At 49.0% G+C, this 26,090-nt stretch overlaps 1 protein-coding gene across 1 annotated transcript in view; it reads right to left on the bottom strand.

The window, feature by feature from the left end:
• Positions 1-26,090, bottom strand: part of CNTNAP2 (contactin associated protein 2) — a 1,312,105-nt gene that overhangs the window by 118,138 nt on the left and 1,167,877 nt on the right. The window contains exons 17-18 of the mRNA XM_066362952.1: positions 20,301-20,519; positions 5,540-5,776 (exon numbers count right to left, since the gene is read on the bottom strand). Coding sequence (XP_066219049.1) covers positions 5,540-5,776; positions 20,301-20,519 — 456 coding nt within the window. The remainder of the gene's footprint in view (positions 1-5,539; positions 5,777-20,300; positions 20,520-26,090) is intronic.

Here is a 26,090-nt window from a genome sequence, read left to right as displayed (position 1 = left end):
TCTTCTCCCAAAGAAATTTATTTTCTCATTTGTTTATTTTGTTTTTTTTTCTTTCCACCACGAGATTTGACAGTGAAGTCACCTAAACTTGCCAGCTCTTTCTGCACTTTGACTATTTGGGATCAAGTCAGAAGTATCTTCTTTTATCCAAAACTGTGTATGGACTTATACATTAAGTATTTTCTTTCTTTCTTTTTTTTTTTTTTTAAGCTTTTAATCAGATTAGCTTCATATGTTTCCAGGATATTTTTTAAGGTACATCTAAGGTCTGAAGATTCAAGGAACATATTAAAAGAGAAAGAAATATCATCCCTTCTTGAATAATACTCCAGGAGGAAAAGGAAAGAGTTCTATTCTTGTTCCTTCGGGCCTTCATCCAAACCAAAAAGCCTCCTGCTTCAGCTGGAAATGGAATAGCAGCCCGTGAAGGGCACCTCTCCCTGCGGGTGTGAGACTCTCCTCCAAGTGGGGGTGAGGACTGGTGTTCAGACCCGAGACAAACACGCCAGTGCTGCCAACAACTAGAGTCGCTTGATGTAGGGAAGAGATTCTAAAGTGCAGAACGCCAGTATTTCTTTTCGTTCTCTCCCTCACGTGTTTCTAACATTTTGTATTGATTAATTTTCCCTAAAAGGCTTCAAACCTGCTCGAAAAGAGTGGCCTGTTGGTATACTTCACTTCCTGGGCCATGCCCTAGAGCCATGGAGAGGAAGCTTCAGAGCTCCTTGGACAAACTCACCTCTCCCTCCTGCTATAAAAACATTCCTCTAGGAGGCAGGGCTGGGGAATCCTCTCTCCCTGAGAGGTCTACCTTGGACCTGAGTCCAAGGTCTCCTTCTAGCAAAACAGAGTGCTGGCGTCTTTCGATGTTTTCCTGTCTCCTGATGAGCGCTGGATTAGGAAGGGACATCACAGGGACTCAAGTGGGCTCTTGACAGGGATGGATACTTTGCAGCAGGACCTGCACGATCGGGCAGGAACCCTGGGACGTGGTGATTGTTGTCCCCAGTGCTGTCTTCCAGAAAAGTGCACGTTCTCCAGCCCACCAGCGTTTGGAAGTTGTGGACTACAGTTTCATCTTCAGAATGCTATTACCGGGACCACAGTATGTAGAGTTGACATCTCAACAATACTGTCTTTGTTTGTCACGTGGTGAGGTGGCAATCCCGTACTCAGAGATAACTGAATGACATTTAAAACTCTCAGGGAAGGACTAAGAGTGACATGATTTAAAACAAAAACAAAAACACAAACAAACAGACACCAGCAGGGCTGAGAATGGAGAGTGACGGCCGTGGTTTGACGCGTGCCAGGTTCTGTCTCTGGAAATTTGTTTGCGTGATCCCACGGGCCCTTCACCGTGGGATTAAGAGGCAGGTATGATGTATTTCTAAAGAGGAGGCCGAGCGGAGTTGAGCAATTTGTTTGAGGTCACTTCCCACCCTCCAGGGGGGCAGCGGCAGTGAAACCCACTTTTTTTTTTTTTTTCATTTTTCCGAAGCTGGAAACGGGGAGGCAGTCAGACAGACTCCCGCACGTGCCCGACCGGGATCCACCCGGCATGCCCACCAGGGGGCGATGCTCTGCCCCTCTGGGGCATCGCTCTGCCGCATCCAGAGCCATTCCAGTGCCTGAGGCAGAGGCCACAGAGCCATCCCCAGCACCCGGGCCATCCTTGCTCCAATGGAGCCTTGGCTGTGGGAGGGGAAGAGAGAGACAGAGAGGAAGGAGAGGGGGAGGGGTGGAGAAACAGATGGGCGCTTCTCCTGTGTGTCCTGGCCAGGAACCGAACCCGGGACTCCCGCACACCAGGCCGACGCTCTACCGCTGAGCCAACCGGCCAGGGCCATGAAACCCACTTCTAATCCCACTGTCCACTTTCTGTGCAGGGATGCGAGTTGGCCATAAACAGTTCCTTCTAGGACATCGATAGCACAGACCATAAGATGTTAGCTCGTGTCATGATGCTCCCAGGGAGGGTCGGAGGCGCAGTGGGACCTCACGAGGGTGGTGTGTGGTGGGCGGCAGTAAATGTAGGTCACACTGTGATTATTGGACCACTGTGCCTCACTCTGCAGTCCTGTGACCTTGGTCCTTCTAGTTCCGGCCTTTGTATGAGTGACAAGTGAATGTTTTGGCAGAAAACAGAATACTCCCTAAACTCCAAAAAAAATGAAATGGTTTCAGAGTATTTAAAGATAGGTATTTCTCAACTGCAAATTCTGATTTGGCAGATGAACATAAAACCAAAAAAAAATTGTGAAGACGAGTGAATTAGAAGATATTTTTGTGCCTCTTGATGATAAAGTTCCCGTGGAACTTGGCTCAGTGAAGGGGCCATAATGACAAACCGTTCTCAGCAGCGCGGATGACAGCTAATTCTCATCTCTCGCATTCAGGGTTTCTGGATTCTTCCAATTTTGTGTCTATAAACCATTGCAATGTTTTGAAAATTGCAGTAGAGTCAGATTCAACTACACACATAAGGCTTTCAGGCACATTAGGCGCTCACTGAATTTTGGTTAAATGAATAAGTCAATAGAGGAATATAGCTCACACCTAAATGTGGCAAAGAGAAAAAGAAGGAGGGAAAGAGGAAGGGAAGGAGGGAGGAAGAAAGGAAGGAGGGAAGAAAAGAAGGAGGGAAGAAAGGAAGGAAAGAGGGAAAAAAGGAAGGAGAGAGGGGAGAAAGGAAGGAGAGAGGGAAGAAAGGAAGGAGAGAGAGAGAGAGAGAGAACACAGAGTTTAAATAGTGTGAGCCATTTGCCCCCATTCCCCCGATGACCTAATCCACACGAGGACAAGAAGAGAAGCCTGGCTGACATGCCCCCTCGGGCTCTGTTGGGTCCCATGCCTGTCCTACTGTGAGCCTCTCACATGGCTGAGTGTGGTACAGTGTCTTGAGCTATTTACTTGCATACAACTTGGCCTCAATGGAGATACTCTTCTTCTAGTGCACGCAGGAAGAGTGACTGCTTCAGAGGCATGTGCACAACTGGGCTCTCTCCAATGTATTGAGCTATGGGTGTTTCAAGGGCAATTTAACTATGTGTACACCCCACCTGAGACGCTACTCCATTCCATAGAGTGGGATCTGAGGGTTCGATGATTTCTGGTTAATAACTAATTATTTTCTGACCAGTGATGGTTGACCCTTGAATGAATGACTCTTGGTACTCTTCTTCCCCAAAAAAGGCCAAAGAGGAGGAAGTTAGAGGTGAAATACATCAATACATCAGCGGGTGGAGATGAGAAAATGGGGCAAACAAGAAAGGACAATAAACACTGGTGTTTTCACCTTGCTCTGAGGACATCTGACAGTGCATGTTCCGGTGTGTTTGCTCACCGTTTGCCTGCCGTGTGTGTGTGTGTGTGTGTGTGTGTGTGTGTGTGTGTGCATGTGACTGTGTGTAAACAAGTCAGGCTGTGTGCGGCACTGGGACCCGCTGCTCTCACTCTGTGAATTACTGTGAACATCGGCTCCCCAGCCAGAGCGCAGAGCTGTCCTGTGAAAGGCCGCCCCATCAGGGATGGTCATGAACTCCTTCCCGGATAGGGACCATGGCTGCTGAAGCCCAGGTGCCAGCCCTGGGGTCACAGAAGCGGTAGGGCAAACACCAGGCCACGTGGGAGGTGAGACCCTGAACAGAGAGGCTATCTAGGGAGAGGCTCGAGAGGAAAGATGCCGTGACGGTGAGCGGGCTTGCCTGACCTCGGGCGGCACGTCCCTGGAAGGCTGCGTGATTCCCCTCTACCGGCAACGTCACTGTCCCCGAGTCAGGAAGAGACTTGTCTGGACTCAGGAGGATGCCCACAAATACTTCCCAGGTACGTTTTTAATTTAATTTAAAATTTTTCAGGCGCAAGCCACTAACTGAGTCCAATGTAAACTAATCCTGCAAACAGCGATTAAGAGAATGTGTAGGGGTCTTTTGTGTCCACCCTTTGAGATGAGGTCAAAGGCAACCCACGGGCTTCAGGTGAATTTATCTCCGATAACTGGCAAAGCTGCCTTTCTATGCGTGACTATTGCTGACTGACCCCTGGTGGCTTTGGTGAGGCCACTGTGTTTAACCCAACTCTCTGATTCTAAGCGGCTCGCAGACTTCCTGCCAATGGGTGCTTAGGGAGTGGAGTCTCTCAGACATCCGCACCACCTTGTCTGCGTTCAGACATCACGTCGGCCATGGAATGACAGCATTCAATTAGCACCGAGCACAACGGATGATAATTGCAAGACTGTCATTTCTACAAGAGCAAAATAAATGGGTTCGGCAGACCTGTTCCGTTGTGCAGTGCAGGAAAACCAAGGAAGCATGTTGCTCCGAGCAGAGAAAATGCCCTGTAATCACACTGTTCATGTGCGACAGTGTTATTCAGAGATGGTGTTCCTCCCCACGCTGGTTGGTGGCTGCCTCATGCTCGCTCTTCAAACTCTGTCTGTCTGACCTAATCTGCATGCTCATGTGCGAGCATCTCCAGACAGGAGCCTGGATGTACACAGGACGTGATGGAGTAATTCCTCCTATCATTGTGGCATCTTGTGCAAACAGTGCCAGCAAAACCACCCTCCGTGTGTTTCTGAGAGTCTGACTAGGCTGCTTATGCAAAGCTTCTTAGGAACACGTGTACCCACCATGCACAGAGAGCATCACCCACATGCTGTGCATTCACTTAGAGACAGAGGCGTGGTTCCCATGCATTTCAACGGTAGCTTGGGAAAGGGGTTCACCTGCCTCTCCCCAGCCCTGGCCACGGAGCAGTTGAGGCAATGTCTTCCGGTCACGCAGGACCACAGGGCACGGGACAACTCCCATATGCACTGGGCTCTATGTCATCCGCTGACTGGCTCTGCAGAATGTGCTGGGCATTAAAGGAGTCTCTCAAGACTGAAAGAGCACAGGAATATATAACAAAGAGATGGTCCGAGCTGACTGGTTAGATGGGGCATCTCAGTTTCCCTGTGGTACAGCTGCGGCTGAGAACCACTCACAGACACATCCCGAGGAAGAGTCAGAACGATGACAATGACAGTGTCTAGGCTAAGAAAGAGGCTTTCTTGTGAGGCCAGCTTAACTCCAGTCTCTTGGAGGCAGGAGGTGAGGGAGGGGTGGGCGTCAAGACCCAGGGCCGTACTCACTGGCTCATCGCAGCCCACCCTCTGTCCAGCGTGCTGACCGCCACTGACGGCCCTTGGTGGGAGGGTTCGAGCCTGAGTTCCCTTCCAGAGTCCCTTACTCCGTCACTCACCGTGAAGGTGCGGCATGGCTATGTGCTTTGTAACATCGCAGCCAGTGCATAGGTCACTGGGTTCTGAGGGAAATTCTGCACCACGTTCAATCAAAGCTTCTCTCCTCTTACCTTATTAAACAACCAGTTAGGGACTGATTGAGACTCTTTTCCTAAGACAGAAGAAGAATTCTGAACATCTTACCTTCAGAATTAGGACGCGCTTCTGTGCAGCCGTAAAACCATTATGTCAAAGATTCAGGCTTAAAAGGATGTGTAGAGAAATGACCGGACACCAGCTTAGACTTACCTTTGTTGCAAAACGTTCCATCGTAGGCCGTGCTGGAGCAGTCGCAGGAGTAGCCGTGGTATTTCTCGACGCACTTGCCTCCGTTCTCACAGTTGGTCCCGTAGCTGGTGCAGTGGCCTGAGCACCCAGATTTGAAGCCGGAAGTGACCTTCGCCCTCTCCTCCAGGTCCAGCGTCACCCCGTTCATCCTCAGGGAGCGGATGCAGCCCAGGAAGCCCTGCTGGCCTCCGGCACCACCTGGGAACGACAGAAGGCACGCAGCTCAGGCAGGAGGACCTCTGCAATGGCTCCTGGTGACCCTGAACAACTGTGGTCGGAGCTGAGACGGCCAAGGGCAGAGAGCAGCATCCTCACTTTCAATTTGCTGTTGCTTCACAGAAAAACTGGATGCTGTCCCCCCTCTCCTTAGGCTATCTAGTACCCAAGTAAAAGAAGCTGCCTTTCTGAGATACAATAAATTGGCTATAGAAATAAAATGTTTGGAGATACACAAAAATTATGCCAAGTTGTTTTGGAAGCCTCATCTGGTTTCCTATAGAAAAGACGTTTATAGTAATCTCTAGGTTCTCCGCTCTTCAATTTCACGGCACTCAGACCCATACTATAATGATTGAAAGAAATATACAACGGCAGAGAGACGTGAATATGTTAACAGAGTTAACAAGTCAGTTAGCTGGAAGGGATAAGCCCACTTGAATGGAATTGGAAGTCCTGGTTCTGGTCTCACAAAATGCTTTGCTACAGAGTTCATGCTAAGGGTTTCCAGGGCCTTGTACGGTGGGGGGTGGGGTGGGTTAGAAATCGGAATTAATCATTTTTCACAAAAGTCACACCACACCACATTTATTACCAGGTCAGGTTAGATTTCATTGCTGTTGTCTAAAAGTCACCGTAAGACAGAGCACAAAGAGAAAAGTTCATTGTGATTTTTTGGAGTAAGTTACAGAGTTAGAGAGAGGTTCATGAGCATGAAAATATTAAACTATTCCCAATCAACTTCATGGAAAGATTCATTCTTATCCAAGTGGATTTAACTGTGTCTGTAATTACGTGAGGTATGTTCTTTTATTTGATTTTTTATTTTTTTTAAAGTAGCTGGTGCAAAAGGAGTCACTTGAGTTTATATACATGTCTGTAGTTTAGAATTCATCACTTTTCTGGAAATAAAATGAACAGCAGTTAAAATTATTAAACAAAATACATGATGGGGATTTAGAAAAAAAGATAACTGTTGACAAAATAAAAGTTACTCTTTTATTGAAGGCCAGGTAGTAGGGACTGTACTGTAGGCTTCTATATATATGTCAATCACCTGATTCTCACAACCTGTAAAGGTAGGCATTATGATCACTGCGGCCATTGTACAGATGAGAAAACTGAGGCTTGGGGAAATCCAGACATTTACACCAGGACTCAACGGTCCCAAGTGGCAACGTTGTGACTGATCTGCCTTATTGTCTAGTCTACGGTCTGAAATGCTGGTCTATGTGGACCACCTGATGCAGAAGCAGCACTTCAGGGTCTGAGCCCCAGAGATGTCTATGTTTTCAGTATCTTCAAAAATGGAGTGGTCAGTGGGATTGTGAGAGACAGGGTAAGGCTGGTGGTCTGGGCATGGATTCCTATCACTTGTTCTGTTCTGTTAAGAAAAAAGTCACGATGTAGTGGATGCATCAGGCAGGGCTGGTGGAGCTGACGCTTAGCCAGAGATAGGCTCGTGTTCGCTCGGACCCATAAATAAATCCTCATGCGTGAAATGACAAAGCACTCTATTATCTTTAGAAGCCCCCGACCCGCAGTTCTCTCATCGGGTAGCAGATAAATTTGAATAATAATTTTCCAGGGAACTTTTTTTTTTTAAACGAAATGTTTGAAGAGAGGACTAACTGAAGGGAGTCCAGTGCCCTTTTGGATCCAAGCTCTGGGACAGTAGATGGCAAAGAAGTGATTGACAACAACTGCTTTGAAGGATTTCCCAGTCTGCAATCTGTTCATCAGCTCAGCCTCACACCTGTGCTGAAGGGAATTTGGGCCTTTGCCACCCATGATTTAGAGGCATTTCAATCCATTAGTCACCTTTTATGTGTTAAACATTTTAATTTGGCTTCTATCATTTTAGCAGCTATGTTTTTTTTCTTTTTTGCAATAAGGGCTTTCCAAGGGCTTTTTGTCCAATAAATGCCTCACCATTTAAGTTTTTATCACTTGTCAATTAAGACTATTTCCTTTCAAAATATGCTAAAATTTAAAAATCATTGCTTTTAGTTATCTCCCCCCCCCCCCTTTTTTTCCTTATCACAAATGAATGTAACAGATTTTCATTGTGGAAACCATAAATGTACTGATGAGTGAAATGGAAAAGAGAACCCGTGATTCTACTCGGATATAATGACGCGCTTTCACTTTGAACAAATAGCCTTTTCTACTTTTATCTAAGAGCAGACACGTGTAAACAACAAAACAAAGGAAGAAACGGGATCGTGGTATACACATTGTTTCAAAATTTGCTTCTTTTGCAGGTAATATATCACAAAATATTTTCTAAGCAATCCAGGTACAATAGAGCATCTTGTTTCAATATGCACAAAAAGTTGCTCACTCTGTGAATGCATGATAAGTTAGTCTGTCTTCCACGACTATTGGACCTTCACGTTTATTCCAACTTTCCTGATTTTTATATGATACCGGAATAAACACCCCTGTAAAAATCTTTGCGCACATATCCACTTTTTATTTAGAATTAGTTCTTGGGTAAGTGTAATTGCAGAGTACGAGGACATATCCATTTTAAAGGCACTTGAAATATATTTCCTCTAAGAAGAGCTTACCAATTTGGGTTTCATCAGTGGAGAATGATAGTCCCACCTTCTCCACACCAAGTCTAATACCCGGCAGGATTGAATTTATAGGAGAAGGGACAAAGAATTCATTGTTTCAATTTGCATTGCTTCAAATACTGTAATTTGAATGATTTTTATGTTGTACCAATTCTTACTTTTGTTTCTTCATGTCAGTTGCTCTTTTGGGGAGGCTGTAGGAGAAGTCATGTTTCTTAGTCATTAACAATGTTGTGGGCTTTTAACTTTGTTACAGATTTGACAACTACATCCTTCCCGTTTGTGTCTGTCCCTTAATTTGTATATAATGTTTCTCCCCCCCCCCCCACCCCGGGAAAGTTCTGAATGTTTACGGTAGTCACACCAGTCTATTTTATGTGTGTGATTTTTGCCTTCTATACCAGACTTACAAAGAACTCTAACCTAAAATAATATAATTATTCAACTATATTTTCTCCCAGCACATTTATGAATTTACATCTCTTAACATTCTATTCTTTTCATATATCTGGAATGTATTCAATTTGGAAATAATTCATATTTAATGGGTCTCAGCAATAGTTGAGAGTTTGACAAAGAGACTGTTAAAAGATGCTAAGTAAATATTATTAATATAAAAAAATCAGAGATTAAAAAAAAGGGCCAATTGGCAGAGCGAATAATTCTAGATTACATCGTATTTTTTATTCTTATTATATATTATATATCTTTTAGATATCTGAATGCAGTTATTTATGTATGTGGGCCTGTTCCGGAAAGGGTTAGAGGGGGCATGTTCTTCAGTTTCTCTGCCTTAGATTCTTCCAGGTCCTGGATCTTTCTGAGGTTTACACTTACTGGTCTTCCTTCCTGCCTTTGTGTGTTTGCCTCCCTCCTGGTCAGGTCTGTGGACTGTTTTGGGTTAGTTGGGTGGCTTTCATTAAATCTCTCAGTCCCTCTCAGCATCAATTTCTCCTACCCATAAAAAAAGGAGGTTGAACGAGGTGACGTTCCTGATTCCTTCCCACTCTGGTCCATGATGTACAACCTCTCCCTCTGTCATCCAGTGTCTCCGTCTCTCTATTTCACTGAATTAGTCCCAATTTCCCCTACGTTCTCTCTCCTCTCCGCCTTCTCCACCATTGCGCTGCTACCCGACTTTCCCACCCTTCTCTTTACTGACGGTGACATGTAATGGTGATCGAATTGGTATTTGTTGCCTTCTTTAAATAGAGCCTTGTACTCTCTCTTCTTAATGTATAAAGCAGATAAGTGGAGTGCCATGTCTCTCTCTCAAAAGAAAAACTAGATAACTTATACTCTTTTTCTTACTTCGATGGGCCCCTGATTTATTAAATCGGTTAGTGAGCTGGAAAGTACTCTTACTGATCTAAGTCGGTTAAAAAGAACAGTCTTTTGTCCTGAAAATATTCGTTATGGATTATGCAAAAAAGAAAAAAATGATAATGCACTAGAACTGTTGATAATTATTTGAGTTCAACTCGTGCTTTCTAGAAATCTTTCTTGATGACAAATGTCACAAGTTTAAATGGTAAGTTCGCAAGCAAAATAAAAAAATGCTCCTTAATCTTTGTTGATTATAAAAATCAACACACTGTCATTGGAGAGAGCTCCCACCATGCAGGGACTACGTGTACATTCATCAGGCCTGGGATAACCATCCAAGGGGAGATGTGGGTTAAATTTGTAAATCTTTTTTTTCCCCCTTTGGAAATGCTATTCAGGTACAGCAATTTCAAATTAATTATGAAAATTCTGTAACTACCCATCACAGATGAGACACCCTCATCAAATGCACAGAAGATCGAGGCAACATAATCAGGTATTAAATTAGACAAAGAGGGTGAAGATGGTGATCCAGAGGAATTATTTAAAAAAGACACTGTTCTCCAATTCAGGGCATAATGGTTTTCTAAGAAGCAAAGCTGGGTTCCAGAGAACCAAAACACACAGAAGTCTTTGCTCTTGTAGAGTTTACCTTCTTGCGGAGGGGGAAGGAAATGTAACAAACTCAACATGTTAAGGCAGGTGTACTGGGTGTTGGACGGTGATGACCACTATGGGAAGGAATGCCAGGCAGTGCTCAGGGACAGGAGTGGGCTGGGGGAGGTTGTGATTTTGACAGACTCCACTGAGGAAGCAACAGAAAGAGGGTCCAGCAGCACGTCCCTGGGAAGAGGGCTCCAGGATGAAGAGGGACGCTGTGACTTCTCTGTGTCCAAGTGACCCGCCCAACCCGGGCTCTCCTCCATGGCTGCCACACCGGCCCGTGGAGGCGAGGGGGGCAAAGCAGTCTGTGCTTGGCTAGCGGGGCCCCCGGAGTTGCAGGTGCTGCACCTGCTCCATCTCCTCTTCTATGTGTGAGCGTTGTCTCTTAGGTAACACGGATGACTGTCAACTTGAATCCACAAAAAAGGAAATACAGATGCGTAACCTTGAAACCCAGGCATCTGCTTAAGCTGGGGACCTCAGCAGTGGAGGCAGTTAACGGATGCCGGATCACATGATTCAATGCTTGGGAAGCTGGGGTTTGGAAAATGGTTTTTACAGATATTGCTCATGAGTGTTCATAACTTCATTCAATAGGACCAATTTTATTTTTTTTTTAGTTCATTATCACGGCATGGATGTTCTACTGTCCTCCAAGAAAAGGAGTCCAAACTATTTAACCTAGAATAAAACTTCAAAACAGAGATGGAGGGAGCACTGGGTTTCCGATGGTGAAGAGCCCTCGTAAGCGTCTACATGGGAAGGCGCTGTGACACGGACGGCGCTAAGTGGTCTGAGTTCACAGGGGAGGCCACGCCGCCAGGACAGGCGTGATCAAACACCGCTGTGTCAAAGCTGATGTTCATTGAATACTAGCTGCCCCACATCCTGTCTCAAACTCAACAGGTGTGAACTCTCGGAGTGAGGCATGATCATTATCCCCACTTCCCAGGCGAGGCACAACGGAGACCAAGGAGCGCTGACTTGTACCATGACGCACAGCTCGTCGGGGGCCAGACCATGGCTGACAGAGGGATCCACTGCTGAGACGAACCACTCACCACGTGGCAGGACATCTTCCCCGAAGCCACGAGGGTGTGGGACACTGGAAGAGGCGTGCAATGCTCACTGTTCAGAGCCGGGGCCAGATGGTCAACAAAGATTTCTTTGATGCCATTATGGAAATAATTCATTATTTTTTTTTTGGTGCAAGGGCTTAATATACTGCATCTTTAAAACCAAAGCAGTTATGTGCTCCGCCCCTAGATGGTGGGCGTCGGTCACCTCCCTACGCTTGGTCAGGCAGGGCTCCTGCAGGGGCCAGCGCTCTGTGGCAAGTCTCTCTGTTCCAAGTCCCTCCCAACGGTGGGGACTGAGAGAGACGGCCGCGTTAAACCACCAGAGCCCAACCAGATCCAAATTATAAATGATGAGTAGTGACTTCAGTGAACATCAAGGCACACCCTAATTTTAAAGAGGTCAGTGTGGAACGCTGTCTAAATATTTCTTTTACCAACGTCTGTATGCTGTTGTTCTCGCTGTGTGTTCTGCTCGTGAGTTCTGCTCATTTTTGGAGCAAAATAAGCATCTTCTTTCTGCTGATTCTAATATACTACATTCTCTCTCTCTCTCTCTCTCTCTCTCTCTCCTTATTATCTGTCTTTAAAAGTTTTTATTTTTATTTATTTGTTTTAATTGACCTGAGAAAGAGAATCATCTAATTTATGCATTTGTTGGTTGATTATTGGATGTGCTCTGACCTAGGATGGAACCTGTAACCTCAGCATATCGGGATGACACTCGAACCAACTGAGCTACCTGGCTAGGTAGCAAAAGCCTTTGTTTTTTTAAACAATCATATCCAATCTCTTTTCATCCACCACCAAGAATCATCCCCAGTGCTGTTAGCCACCCATCCCCTTGTTCTCTCTCTAGGACTCCAGACATCAAACGAGCCTTTGCAAACATCCGCCCCAGGAAGAAGAAAAGAAGCCCGCAAGGAGGTGGGGTGAGGAGGAGGGCGGGGTGGGGGGGTGGGGAGGAGGGCAGAGGGGGGTGGGGAGGAGGGCAGAGAGGGGGTAAGGAGGAGGGCAGAGGGGGGTGAGGAGGAGGGCAGAGGGGGGTTGGGGAGGAGGGCAGAGGGGGGGTGAGGAGGAGGGCAAAGGGGGGTGAGGAGGAGGGCAGAGGGGGGGTGAGGAGGAGGGCAGAGGGGGGTTGGGGAGGAGGGCAAAGGGGGGTGAGGAGGAGGGCAGAGAGGGGGTAAGGAGGAGGGCAGAGGGGGGTTGGGGAGGAGGGCAGAGAGGGGGTAAGGAGGAGGGCAGAGGGGGGGGAGAGGGCAGGAGAGGAGGGGCAAGAGGAGGGGGGTGGGGGAGGAGGGCAAAGGGGGGTGAGGAGGAGGGCAGAGGAGGGGTGAGGAGGAGGGCAGAGGGGGGTTGGGGAGGAGGGCAAAGGGGGGTGAGGAGGAGGGCAGAGGAGGGGTGGGGAGGAGGGCAGAGGAGGGGTGAGGAGGAGGGCAGAGGGGGGTTGGGGAGGAGGGCAGAGGGGGGGTGAGGAGGAGGGCAGAGGGGGGTGGGAGGAGGGAAAAGGGGGGGAGGAGGGCGGCTGGGAGGGCAGCAGAGGACAGAGGGCGTCTGCGAGGTCAGGACTGCGTGGAGGGCATGGCTGGGAACATGACACTACGGGGAGGTCAAGGAAAACACAAAAATAGTAAAAGGCTACGTGATTTGGTTATTTTTGAGACAGTGCTCTCCGTGGAGTAACGATACTCTGACTAGTGAGGGAACAGGTTGAGAGAGAAAGGGTTTAGCACAGGGGTCCCCAAACTTTTTACACAGGGGGCCAGTTCACTGTCCCTCAGACCATTGGAGGGCCGGACTATAAAAAAACTATGAACAAATCCCTATGCACACTGCACATATCTTACTTTAAAGTTAAAAAAAAAAAAAAAAGGGAACAAATACAATATTTAAAATAAAGAACAAGTAAATTTAAATCAACAAACTGACCAGTATTTCAATGGGAACTATGCTCCTCTCACTGACCACCAATGAAACAGGTGCCCCTTCCGGAAGTGCGGCAGGGGCCGGATAAATGGCCTCAGAGGGCCGCATGTGGCCCGCGGGACGTAGTTTGGGGACCCCTGGTTTAGCAGGTGCTTGGTTTATGAATCAATGGCAGTGGAAGACAGCTGCCCCTGTCTGGGTGGGAGGGGGCCTTCGGAGTGGCGTGTGGGGACATGAACGAGGAAGTGACCGAGACAGAGACTGTGGGAACTAGAGGTCCCTCATCCCGGGACAAGAGATTTCTCCTCTTCGTGAGGAGCGCAGTTCCGGCCCATGGGTCTGCCTCCCGCTTAGGCAGACGGTAGCCGTGGAAACGTGTGCTCAGCCCGTGGGAGTGGACGTGAGCTCGCAAGGCCATGGGACCGGGCCTGGGAGGAGAGCACACATACAAGCTGTGGTATGCCCAAAGAGGAACTCTAGACACACAACTGCCACGGAGCTGCCCACAGAGCTTACACACACAGGGCTCAGTGAGCGGGCAAAACACGGAGTGAGGTTTGTAGTACAATTCACTAATGCAGAGTCACAACGCCCTGGGCTTTCCGGGACACACACATGTCCAAACAAATACATCACAGGCGTACACAAAATACATTCCTCTGGGTACCAGCGGTAGGGAGAGAATGGAATTGGGAATGCTGAAAAAGGAAAAAAGGAAAAATAGTGAAGTGAAATTAAAATGAATGAGGAACCCTGCCCGGAGTGTCACAGCCGGACCACGAGATGAACAGTGGGTCCCCTGCCATGCGCTCCCCACCCTGGACCTCGACAACGAGGCCGACAACAGGAGAGAGGACAGAAAGAGGCATTTAGGGTGCAAAGCTCTGTCCATCCGAGCTAATTAGAGTGCATACTTCCCCCCCACTTTTCTTAGAGTCTCCCAGGACAGACGGTGGGGCGGTGATCACCTGTCCCTTCCTCACTGTCTGTGTCACTGATGCTAATTTTTATTTTTTGCCCCAATCTTCTTATTTTTGTGTGACCGGTGCCATTTAGCATCATGATGTTTAGTTCAGTCCTTACTAAAAGACTGGGGGGAAAAGCCCATGTGGAACATTTTTTGACTAATTCGTTGACTGGCTCCTTTCTTCGGTCCGAAGCCTCTCTCTCCAAGTCCCTGCACGGATCGTCACCTCTGCCTTCGGAAAGCGGCTCAGCCCCAACGGAAATAATTAGGTGGCATTAGTTAATTCAGAGACTGTCTTTTAGTTGAAGGCTCCAAGGAGGGTTAAAAGTTCACCGTCCATTCGATTATGTTGGGCGTACATAAAAAGAAGGTAAAAAACCGGCGTCCGCCATAACTTCCCTTCATCTATTAAAACTCTAACTAAAAAGGCAGCTGAAATGGCAAAAGTTAATTAGTTCTGACCGCTCAAGGGCAAAGGGCAGGAAGAACATATGGTGAGTCCTCGTGGGGAAGGGCCATCCTTCACGGGAGGTGGAGAGGACAGGGTGGGGGGGGTCTCCTGGCTGAGGAAAGAGCTTCGGACTCCAGTGCGCCCCCTCAGGCAGGGCTGGGAGGGAAGGGGGCCAGGCAGGAGAAATGAACGGAGCTGCGATCCTGGGACGGGCTGGGAAGGCAGCTGCTTCCATCGTTTATTTGCATTTTTGTTCTGTAGGCAGTTTATTGACTTCTTCCATCCAGTGATTTTATTTTATTTTTTTTCCAAACTAGATTATATCCAGGAAGTCATCTTATTTTATTTCTGTTCTTCCGGCTGTGGTTTCTAGGCATGACCCCCCCGCCCCCCACGCTCCCTCCCCCAGTCTGGGCGACAGCGAAGCAGCAGCTGGTGGGGGGGGGGGGCTGCATCAGGACCCCAGCCACCATCGATGAACAACTCAAGGGCAGCAACTACGAAGTGATGCTTCTCATCTCTCTCCCTTCCTGTCTGTCTCTGTCTCTCTCTCTGTCTCTTGCTAAAAAAAAAAGGTATTTCCAAAGATGGCAAAGAGCACCACATGTCGAGAGAAGAATTCTGGAGGGAGTTTATGAGAAAACACACCCTTCTTGCCTGGGAGATGGGACGGCCTACGCTTGACTAGGAATCTCAACTCTGAGAACGAACAGCAAACGTGCATTTCACTGATTGGTGCGCTCGAGGGCTCACTCAGCAAATTGTCATGGGACAGTGACGGTAGTCTTCCTCTAGAGCTCTGCTGTCAGGTGGCTCCTGTCTAGGGGGAGGACGCCAAAGTAAGTGACAGGTTACAAGTCGTCAGGAGCACGCATAGCAGTAGATGACTGTACACGGAGCAGGCAGAGAAGGCCTCTCTGGGGACAGACACAACAAGGAGTCAGCTGTGTCGATGTCCAGGGGCGTGTTTCAGGCAGAGGGAGCAGCCCGTGCACATGCGCTAAAGCAGGGGTACTCAGGGCATATCTCCCGTCTCTGCAGGCCAGTTAGGGGGCCAGTTAGGAGGCCAGTTGCAACAGTCCAAGCAAGAATCACGCGGCTTTGACCAGGGTTGGACCTGAGTCAACAGAGAGCAGTGATATGTGTCCAGGGCGCAGTCTGGAGGCAGAGTCACAGACTTACTGATGGAAGTAATGCAGGAAAGGGAGGAAGTCCAGGGTACCCCAAACTCTGGGCTCGGCAACAATGCGTGGACAGTGATGTCACATACAGTGCCTCCCTGTCTCCCATGAGTCCTCCTGAAGACACCGCTTCTTCCACTGGGTCACCAGCCAGGCTCCCCACACAGCACAGAAGGTCCCAAAGGAGTGAGAATTAATTTTCTGGCTCCCTGGGGCTGACATCTTGCACAGAAGGTGTGGCCTCCCTTAACACCCAGTGCGATTCAGAAGAAGTCCGAGCCAAGAGAATTGCAGCCTGGACCTTTGTCATTAGTTAAGAGGACCCAACCTTCCCTCTCAATGAGCCACTTAGGAGCTTGGCTTCTTCCTGAGGTTTTCTGCAGCAGCCTCCAAGCTCTCCTGGACTCCAACCTCCTCTGGAAACTGCTGCCAAGAGCTGTGACCCGCTCTGGCCTGGCTGGAGCTGGCTGTGAATTCATCTCTCCACCTGACGCCTGCCCTGTGTCACCTGCTCACCGCTGCCTACAGCACATGCTCACTAGCTCCCTGATCAGGCCCTGGGTTGCCCGCTGCCTTGGTGGCCAGGACCCTGAACTCCCTGGCAGGTCTCTGTGCCCATGGAGCTTTGGCTCAATCCAGCCTGGTGTCGTTTATGCTTAGATAACGACCTTGAGCATCTTTGCTGTTCTCCAAACACAAGGAACAATCTGGCCTGTGGCTGCCACTCAGGCCATGGTTCTGAGTCCCTGGGAGGGCTGAGGCTAATCAGTCACCGTGGGAGGAGGCGACTGTCCCAGGGAGGAAGAAGGAAGCTGAGAATAAAAGGTAAACTATGGAGAAACGACTCTGTGTGCTGACTATGCCAGGGCCTCCACAGTGACTCGCACAGGTTACCTCACTGTGTCCCAAGATGCAGAACTGCATCCCTGTGTGACACAGAAGTACTGAGTCACCTGTCAGCAGTCTCTCAGCTGGGATGGGATGGAGGTGGGATTCAAAGCCCATGTTGTCAACCACAGGACACAGAAGAAAGGACAAATGCTTGGCAGCTCAACCATCTCTAAACGTGTAATCATACGTGCTTAGGGTTGGAAGAAATGTTGGGAACCAACTAATTCAACTGCTTTATTAGACAAATGACGCTTCTTATTAGAGACGGACTGAGAAGAACTCTAGCTGCTGGAATTCCTACTGAATAGTCTTGTGATAACGGACTCCCAAATTTCATAGCTGGTGAACTCGATGTCTTTCTTGAAACAAGCCCCCCTCCACATGTCCCCTGGAGTGGGCTTCGATCGCAGAAACCTGTGCACGTTGGTGTAAACATCTGGGAGGTACACATCATGCCCACCACGGAGATAACAGGAAAGGAGGAGCTGGGACATGAAACTTGCTCTTCTTCATCAAGTGAAAAGATGGGTCGACTCATTGTGTCTGCCCAGTGTTTTAAAACATCTCTGTCCAAGGTCACTCATGGTTTCATAATTACTAAATTCAAAAGATATTCTTCTTGTATAATGCCACGCAGAACACCTGCTAGTATTGTCGTACAAACAAAGAGGGTCTCATAGAACTCCTGGGTCTCCCCCACCTACTTCTTCCTGGCTTATTTCCTCTCTTCTTCTTTTTCTTCCTGAGATGTTATTTCTTTCTTTTTGCCAGTTCTTTGAATTTTAATTGTTCTGCCGAATTCTGCCTCGGCACTCTTCTCTTTGTATAAATTATCCTTGTTTAAACAAATCAAAAAATTTCCAAGACCACAATAAATGCTGCCTTGTACTCTCTCCATTTTACTTGGTCTCCACATTTAATGGAGACCACTGTAGTCAGTGAACAGAAAGGGGTAAAAGTGAAGTTGAACCTCCATAGCCAGAGACACGTTAAAAAAAAAAGGAGAGAGAAACGGGTCAGTCAGGGTCCCATTATGATGGAAACCAGGTTGACTCTAACCAGCATGCTTGGGACTAACAGGAATTTGGAAGAGACTCGTCTTGGGGAATCTGGGCAAGACATATTGATCAGGGACCTTCAGTCACCATATTTAGCAGCAGTCAGTGAACCCGATGTTTAACTCACGAAAAGATGATTTAAAAACAAGGCGCAATTCTGAGAACTGTACATTGAGGTAAGGGTTGCGAAGGGGTAGGGTCTAGCTGGAAGTGGAGGAATCAGCACTTTATGTCATAACCCCAGACCTCTTTCCCGGCCTGAGCTGACACAGTGGGACACATGGGGCTTGCTTCCAGAACGAACGGGCTGAGCTGACTGCTGTCGTTGGCCCACGCCGCCGCAGACGAGGGAGTATCTAACTTTACCTTTCTCCTTGTGACTTTCCAATGTTCTTAAAGCATCTCCACACAACTATGGAAGACCCGCGAGGGGGGCGCTCTGGCTCTTGTGAAAATGAACTGACCCTCAGTGAGTCTCTGCCACCGGGCAGCGCGTGTTATGGATGCGAACAGCCACCAGGTCACGTCTGGTGGTGCTTGGTCTGAGGCTGTCACAGTGGCTGACTTGATCAATTAACCCAGAAACTCAGAGAGCAGTGGTGGTGGGGGTGGGGGGGTGTCTAAGGTGGCACGCAGCTTCAACGACCTTCAAACTTGCTTTTCTTTTTCATTTAACAGAGGAAAACGGTGACTTTCCTAAAGTGTGGGTTTTCTGGAAAACAAAACTGAAAATTCGACTCGCCATGGGAATCGGAGTGGGTGGGAAGGAACCTGCGAGGTTCAGCTGCGACAGGCCGAGAGCAAGGCCCAGACCCTGAGGTGAACCCCACGGTTCAGCTGCGACAGGCCGAGAGCAAGGCCCAGACCCCGAGGCTGAACCCCACGGTTCAGCTGCGACAGGCCGAGAGCAATGCCCAGACCCCGAGGCTGAACCCCACGGTTCGGCTGCGACAGGCCGAGAGCAAGGCCCAGACCCTGAGGCTGAACCCCACGGTTCAGCTGCGACAGGCCAAGAGCAAGGCCCAGACCCTGAGGCTGAACCCCACGGTTCAACTGAGACAGGCCGAGAGCAAGGCCCAGACCCCGAGGCTGAACCCCACGGTTCAGCTGCGACAGGCCGAGAGCAAGGCCCAGACCCCGAGGCTGAACCCCACGGTTCAGCTGCGACAGGCCGAGAGCAAGGCCCAGACCCCGAGGCTGAACCCCACGGTTCGGCTGCGACAGGCCGAGAGCAAGGCCCAGACCCCGAGGCTGAACCCCACGGTTCGGCTGCGACAGGCCGAGAGCAAGGCCCAGACCCCGAGGCTGAACCCCACGGTTCAACTGAGACAGGCCGAGAGCAAGGCCCAGACCCTGAGGCTGAACCCCACGGTTCGGCTGCGACAGGCCGAGAGCAAGGCCCAGACCCCGAGGCTGAACCCCACGGTTCGGCTGCGACAGGCCGAGAGCAAGGCCCAGACCCCGAGGCTGAACCCCACGGTTCGGCTGCGACAGGCCGAGAGCAAGGCCCAGACCCCGAGGCTGAACCCCACGGTTCGGCTGCGACAGGCCGAGAGCAAGGCCCAGACCCCGAGGCTGAACCCCACGGTTCAACTGAGACAGGCCGAGAGCAAGGCCCAGACCCCGAGGCTGAACCCCACGGTTCAGCTGCGACAGGCCGAGAGCAAGGCCCAGACCCCGAGGCTGAACCCCACGGTTCAGCTGCGACAGGCCGAGAGCAAGGATCAGACCCCGAGGCTGAACCCCACGGTTCAGCTGCGACAGGCCGAGAGCAAGGCCCAGACCCCGAGGCTGAACCCCACGGTTCAGCTGCGACAGGCCGAGAGCAAGGCCCAGACCCTGAGGCTGAACCCCATGTCCTGTGCAGACCTCTCAACAGCGAGTGTGTCAACTTCTCCCTGTTGAACTTCTTCCAGCGCAGGGAGGGCCTCGGTAAGAAGCCCAAAGAAAGGAATGGGTTTGCACTTACTTTTTAAGCAAACCTGAATGTAGGGAGTCCACCTCCTTCCTGTCCCCTCCCTCCCTCCCTCCTTTTGCACAGTTACAAATGTCCTAAATTATCAGAGAACTGGATACTGTTCTAAAGCCATAAGCCGGAACTTGCCCAGGTCAGAGACCTCAGCAACACCCCCGACTCCCCTCTGACTCTGCAGACGAAGACTGCAGGGACTCCACTACCAGAAAGCGGGAAGCGGGACCGGACTCCGGCCTCTTGAATCCCCTTTCTCGTTCCATTCCGTCTTGGGAGAGACAACAGGAGCCCCCTACATGCGTAACTTTTGGAACGATCACTAGCAAAGCACTCCACAGGCTGTTGCACTTTTTCTGTCATGAAGGTCAGCAAAGCCAACAGAGGGTGGTGACAGTGGCCCTGGCCCTACTCACCCACAAACAGCTGACTGTAGAGCTCCAGGCGGGTGTGGCCCTCTGTGGGCGCCTTTCGGATCTGCTGGGGCAGCCGGTCCACCTGCAGGCTGGCCTGCTTGACATTCCTCTCCGCGGTGACCCGGTGCCACTGGTCATCATTGAGAGGGGTGGGTGACCTCACTACGATCTCCACTGGCCCATTTCCGACATCAAACGAGAAGGACACTTCTGTGGCAGCTGGGAAAGCAGAAAGTGTGACAAACAGGTGAGTGGCTTCCTCCCAGGTACCAAAGAGCAGGAGAAAAACAGAGCAGAGGGAGAGAAAGAGCCCGAGCCCACCACTCGCTACAAAGGTCCGCGGCAAAATCCTGCAAAAGAGGATGAACCAGCCCTCCGTTATGAGCCGTCACTCACTAAAGAGAGGAAAACAGACCTGTACTGGGGGTCGGGCAAACATTTATTTTCTTCATCTCTATGGAAACGTATCAAGAAGTCACCATCATTGACTCTAGACTGAGAACCAAACTCTGGAGTGGTTACGCACATGTGGAGTGTCACTGACTGAACCAGTAATGGAGTCGAAGTCAGGGTGGGAACCCAGGCTTGTCACATGTTTCAGACCCTGGATCTTTTGATCCTACACCTAACCTAACTCCACAGTGGCTCTTAGGGCAGGGCTTAATAAAACATCTATTCATCTATTTCCCACTCCATCCCCAGAGAGCTGGGCTCACTCAGTCGGTCTGGTTGTAAGCATTGGTATATATTTTTTTTTTTTTTGTATTTTTCCAAAGCTGGAAACAGGGAGGCAGTCAGACAGACTCCTGCATGCGCCCGACTGGGATCCACCCAGCATGCCCACCAGGGGGCGATGCTCTGCCCATCTTGGGGCATCACTCTGCTGCAATCAGAGCCATTCTAGCGCCTGAGGCAGAGGCCACAGAGCCATCCTCAGCGCCCAGGCAAACTTTGCTCCAGTGGAGCCTTGGCTGCGGGAGGGGAAGAGAGAGACAGAGAAGGAGGAGAGGGGGAGGGGTGGAGAAGCAGATGGGCACTTCTCCTGTGTGCCCTGGCTGGGAATCAAACCCGAGACTCCTGCACGCCAGGCCGACGCTCTACCACTGAGCCAACCGGCCAGGGCCAGCATTGGTATTTTTAAACACTACCTGGAAGATATGAACAGATAGCTCAAGTTGAGAGCTACTGCTTTGGGAGGAATTCACACAACTTCCTTTCATTTCCTTGTTGTTGCTACTGGAAGCTAGGAAGTTGTGAATTGTTGGTGTGTATGAATGAAGGTGACCTGCATATTTTTTTTTCCAGACTACCTGTGGCTGTCCAAAACGGAGCTCCAGAACCCTGCAGAACAACCCCCTTTCTAGAATCATTTGCTACACACCTCGGTCGTTCCCCATCTAGGATGCTGGGTCCTACTTGTAACCTGCCCTTCAGCACTGACCACAAATTATGTTTCCCCCCATAGATCTGCTCCAAGTCAACCTCCTCCTGCAATACCTCACTGTTCAACAACAGAAAATGGTTTGGGTGGTTGCTTTGGCAACTTCGGTTGTAAGCAGTTTTCTTGTGTCACATTTTATTTTTTTAATTCCCAAGTGACCACTGAGTGTTTTATAAGCACGGTTTTTAAATGTCGATTTTTCCCCCTTGCAATTGGCAGGAGAGGTCGCTTCGTGTGGAAGCAGCACACACATCCCCAGCTCCTCAGGCTCGGTGACTTCTTTTTCAACATTAAGGAAGTGGTCCACCAGTAGATGTTCTGACTTTGGTTACAAAGAGATTTAGCCCCTCTATCTACCAATAAGCATCTGCCTAATCTCTAAGCACTTTAATATCTTCCATTTTTTTTCCCTCCCTGGGCTAGTCGAAAACTCAGCTTCTTTGGATTAGTACCATTTTGAGGTGATGTCGCAAGCAATCAAACTTCTAATTTGAAAACCGCAGTACGCCGGATTCTCCCAGGACCCAGCCTGTTCCCTGCCTTTGGGTCAGGCTACCTCTGAAAGCTGCATTAACTTTACTGAGCAACAGGGACATTAGCTGCGGAGCTCAGTTCAATCAACTTAATTGTACCCAGGAATTTTTGCCCTTGTCACCAGAAAGGGAACTTCCATTTTAACACCTGCAGTGGGTCCAGCACCTACTCTGGTGAGCTATCGCCTCTGAATGAGGAGCTCCTGCCCCGGGTGTCACTGCGGCGTGACGGAGGCCAGCGACCTTAATCAAGGGCCCCATGGCAGTACGACCAGCATGCAGGCTGACAGTCCCATGGCCCATACACCGAGTGATCCTTCCCTGTGCGTCTGGTCTAGTCAGCGGGGAGAACGCAGCCTCCGTCTTAAGATTGAACCTGGTGTATTCTTGTGGTGCTATGTTTCGGCAGGTGCATTTTAAAATGTAAGTTGTCAGAGCAGCAAGGGAACGGGGTTTCTGATCTAAGTGGAAAAGACTGTTTTGTTTTAAAAGTATCAACAGCCATCAGGGACATAGAATTTAGGGGTAAATTGGGTGTAACTCCACAGGTCTGCCTTGGTGGTGGAGGACAAATGTGGCTCTCATTTCCACTCCTCCTCCCCTCTTGCTACGACAAATTCTTGTCCAGGTCTTCAAATGTCACAACTCTGAGCTAATCAGATGTTAACTGGAAATACCCATACTTTTTTTCCTCTGCTCATCCCACTGGACCCCCTGTTTCTTCCTCTGGACCAGGGGTCATCTTAACATCAATGCTTCTTTCTAGAGAAGGGATCATGCCGGGCTTAGCCTTCTCACCCCTACTGGGTCCAGTAAGAGAGGTTCAAGGGCAAGGTCCTCTGAGAGCATGACCCCCCTGCAAGAGCTTCCATTAGGCTTTTGCTGAAGCAAATATTCACCATTTCATCGCGTCCCCCTTCCCTTCGGTGCTTCCTGAGGAAGGGGGCTGCAAGGCCAGTGTAAGAGCAGGGGAGACGGTTCCCCTGTCTCAGTCACTCCATGTCAGTTCCCCTGACATCGCTAAGGGACGCCTTTGAGACATCCTGTCTCCAGGGCACATGGCAAGCATGCTTCACAGGCTTCTGAAGTTTGGTTTGTGGCTGACTGCTCCTGATCTTCTGGGTGAGAGGAACTGACATATTAAAGGAGATCATTACAGAGGGAGTCCGGGAGTGGAGTGCAGGAAGGCAGCATGAAGGGACCCGCGCCGGGGCCTCCATCTTCGCTTAATGTGCGTCCTCATTTGGAGAGGAAGCGTCACCCTGTTTCTGCCTGTGGAAAAGGGATTTCTTACACAGTGAAAATATCCTTGTTTCCAGAAGAAGGCATCTGAGACTTGCACGGATCTGGCGTGGCAAACACTAATGGTCGCCTTTCCGTTAGTATCAAGAATGAGGGAGTGTCTGAGATTTAACCTACCTGCAAACAAAGAAGCTGACCTGCCTTAGTCCCAGAGGTGCTGGCTCAAGACAGGGGACTTCTGGGTCAGAGACCAAGGACTTTTTCATTTCCTGGTGTAGCAGGGAACATGAACGTCATGCCCACATGGGTTTCTCCCTTGTCCCCCAAGTCCCAGGGGGGCATGTGATGCAGCCAAGAATTCTAAACCTAGGAAACTGCAATATTTTCAAAGGGCTGCTAGCAAAACTTGCCCCACTTCTGCTCTGGGGAGAGGCATGAGCTTTATTATCCTGCTCAGAAAACAAACCCGCCCTCTGTCGTAGAGGAAGACACCGTCATCCAGGCTGTTGGGCATCCACGCATCCATAGAAGGGTGTCCGCAAAACCCCTCACTCAGAAGACAAGCAGAAGTGGGAGAGACTCATGTAAGTTTTCCCCCCAACAATGAGCCACTCCCCACCTTTTCTTTGTGACCTGGCCCAGTGTGGTCCAGGGATCTATGTGCTTCCACAGAATCTTATGCATCCTACCCCAGGCCCAGAGGGCGAATTTGGGTTTGTCTAAGTCAGACAAGGCAATTCCGTTCTCTTTGTCAATAATCTCATTAAGATGGGACCTATTATTCCCTCCTGGCCGATACATGAAAGTGATTCTTGAGGGGGCCCTTTGGAACAAATTTCTTAGCATACAAGAGGAATAACGGCCTCCTTTTTGCCCCTGCATCCTGAGTAAGGGCTGTCATCCTAATGTTGCCGAACCCACTGTGCAAACACCAGACACCAAGGAGAACAGGAAGGGCAACGGGACGAACCTGGGTCTTTGGTGACATTGCTCTGCCCCTGAGTTATTCCCGCAGCCACCTCAAGGCTTCCTATTAAGAGATATATGTTATTGATTAAGCCATCTTTATTGCATCTGAAAGCATCTTAACTGATACAGGAAGCGGTTTAGCAATCAGTGTATTTACCTTCTAGTCTTTGCCATTTCACCCTGTGTTTAGGCCTCAGATTATGGGTGTCTGAAATGAGGGTTACAGCTATAGCTTCCCAAGAGTTTCTGCATCCGAAATGTGTTTGAAAACATGGAACTAGATGATTTCTAAGGTCCCTTTCCAATGCCATCCTTCTATGATCTAATTTCCAAAAGATTCAAAGAGAAATAATAAAATTAAATGCAGCTAGTCTCAACGATAGTTTTGGATATTGGATGATGACAAGGTGAAAAGAGACACTACAAGAGTAATGCACGAGGTGGAATACTGGCATCAGAAACGAGTAGAAGTGACAGAAATCCCCTTCGAATACACTTGGGTTCATGACTTCAGCAACAAACCGGGCAGTACCACGGACAGCTCTCAGCACAGCCTCCTCCCCTCCTATTAATTCCAGCAGATGGCGCTGCTCGCTCTCCTTCTAACAAGTTTTCTCAAACAAATCATTCCAGGCTTTAATGTATTGAGTGACAAATTCAACAACTAACCGGAATAGTAGACTTTTGGGTTCTCAGTTCTACTGGCAGGTGAGGTAACCTTCAGACATCAGACCCAAACTGTCAGTTTGAAGTAGCGGAATAAAAAACATTGGCCAGGCAATAAAGAATAGGTACAGAGAAAAGACAAAGAAAGGTTCACAGAGTGAGCCTGCTCAGACGACCAGCAAACGAACACTGTTGCAGTTTTGATAATAATTTGCTCCTTCCATCCTAGAATGAAGTTCAAGGGCTGACAACTTCCAAAGGGCCATTCTGCACCAAAATTCATTTATCCACACAACAAAATTGGTACGGTATTTTTAGGATTAGAAACATACAAAAATACAGTACCAATTTTGTATGTTTCTAATCCTAGCAGCCATCCCCAAAACCCGCCCTCCTTTTTACCTAATCTCATTTCTTTGCCCCTGCCCCCTGTTGCCAATTTCTTTATTAGTGCTTCCTATAGTCTCTGTACTCAACGCTCCTCTCACGCTTTCTGGAAACCTGTCACGCAACGCTTTCTCTGTCACTACACTGTGAAAGTGTTCCTGCCTCAGTGCCTTAGCATTTCCTGTTCCCTTTCCCAGCGAACCCTCTCTGGTCACGAGTCCTCACATCAGAAATTCTTTCCTTGAGCATTCTGCTTTTAAACGGAAAACCCCTCTCTCAGCCTTTCCCCCTGTTTATCCTGAGTTTTGACTCACCACCCGGCACAGTATACGTGCATGTGCTCCCAGCCTCACTAAAGCAGAACCATTTTTTTTTGTTGTTGTTCATTTTTGCTATATTCTCAGTACTTGGAGCAATGCCTATCACAGAGAAGACAATTACTTGAGAATAAAAGAATGAATGAATGAATAAATAAAGAGGAATATTCCGGCCCAAGGACGCCAAACAATGGTAATAGATACTCTAAAAAATACCTCCACACCTTTCCCTAAG

The sequence above is a fragment of the Saccopteryx leptura genome, chromosome 2, assembly GCF_036850995.1.
Source record: "Saccopteryx leptura isolate mSacLep1 chromosome 2, mSacLep1_pri_phased_curated, whole genome shotgun sequence".
Classification (NCBI taxonomy): Eukaryota; Metazoa; Chordata; class Mammalia; order Chiroptera; family Emballonuridae; genus Saccopteryx; species Saccopteryx leptura.
The sequence above is the reverse complement of the archived record's forward strand: the minus strand, read 5'-3'. Positions and strand labels throughout refer to the sequence as shown.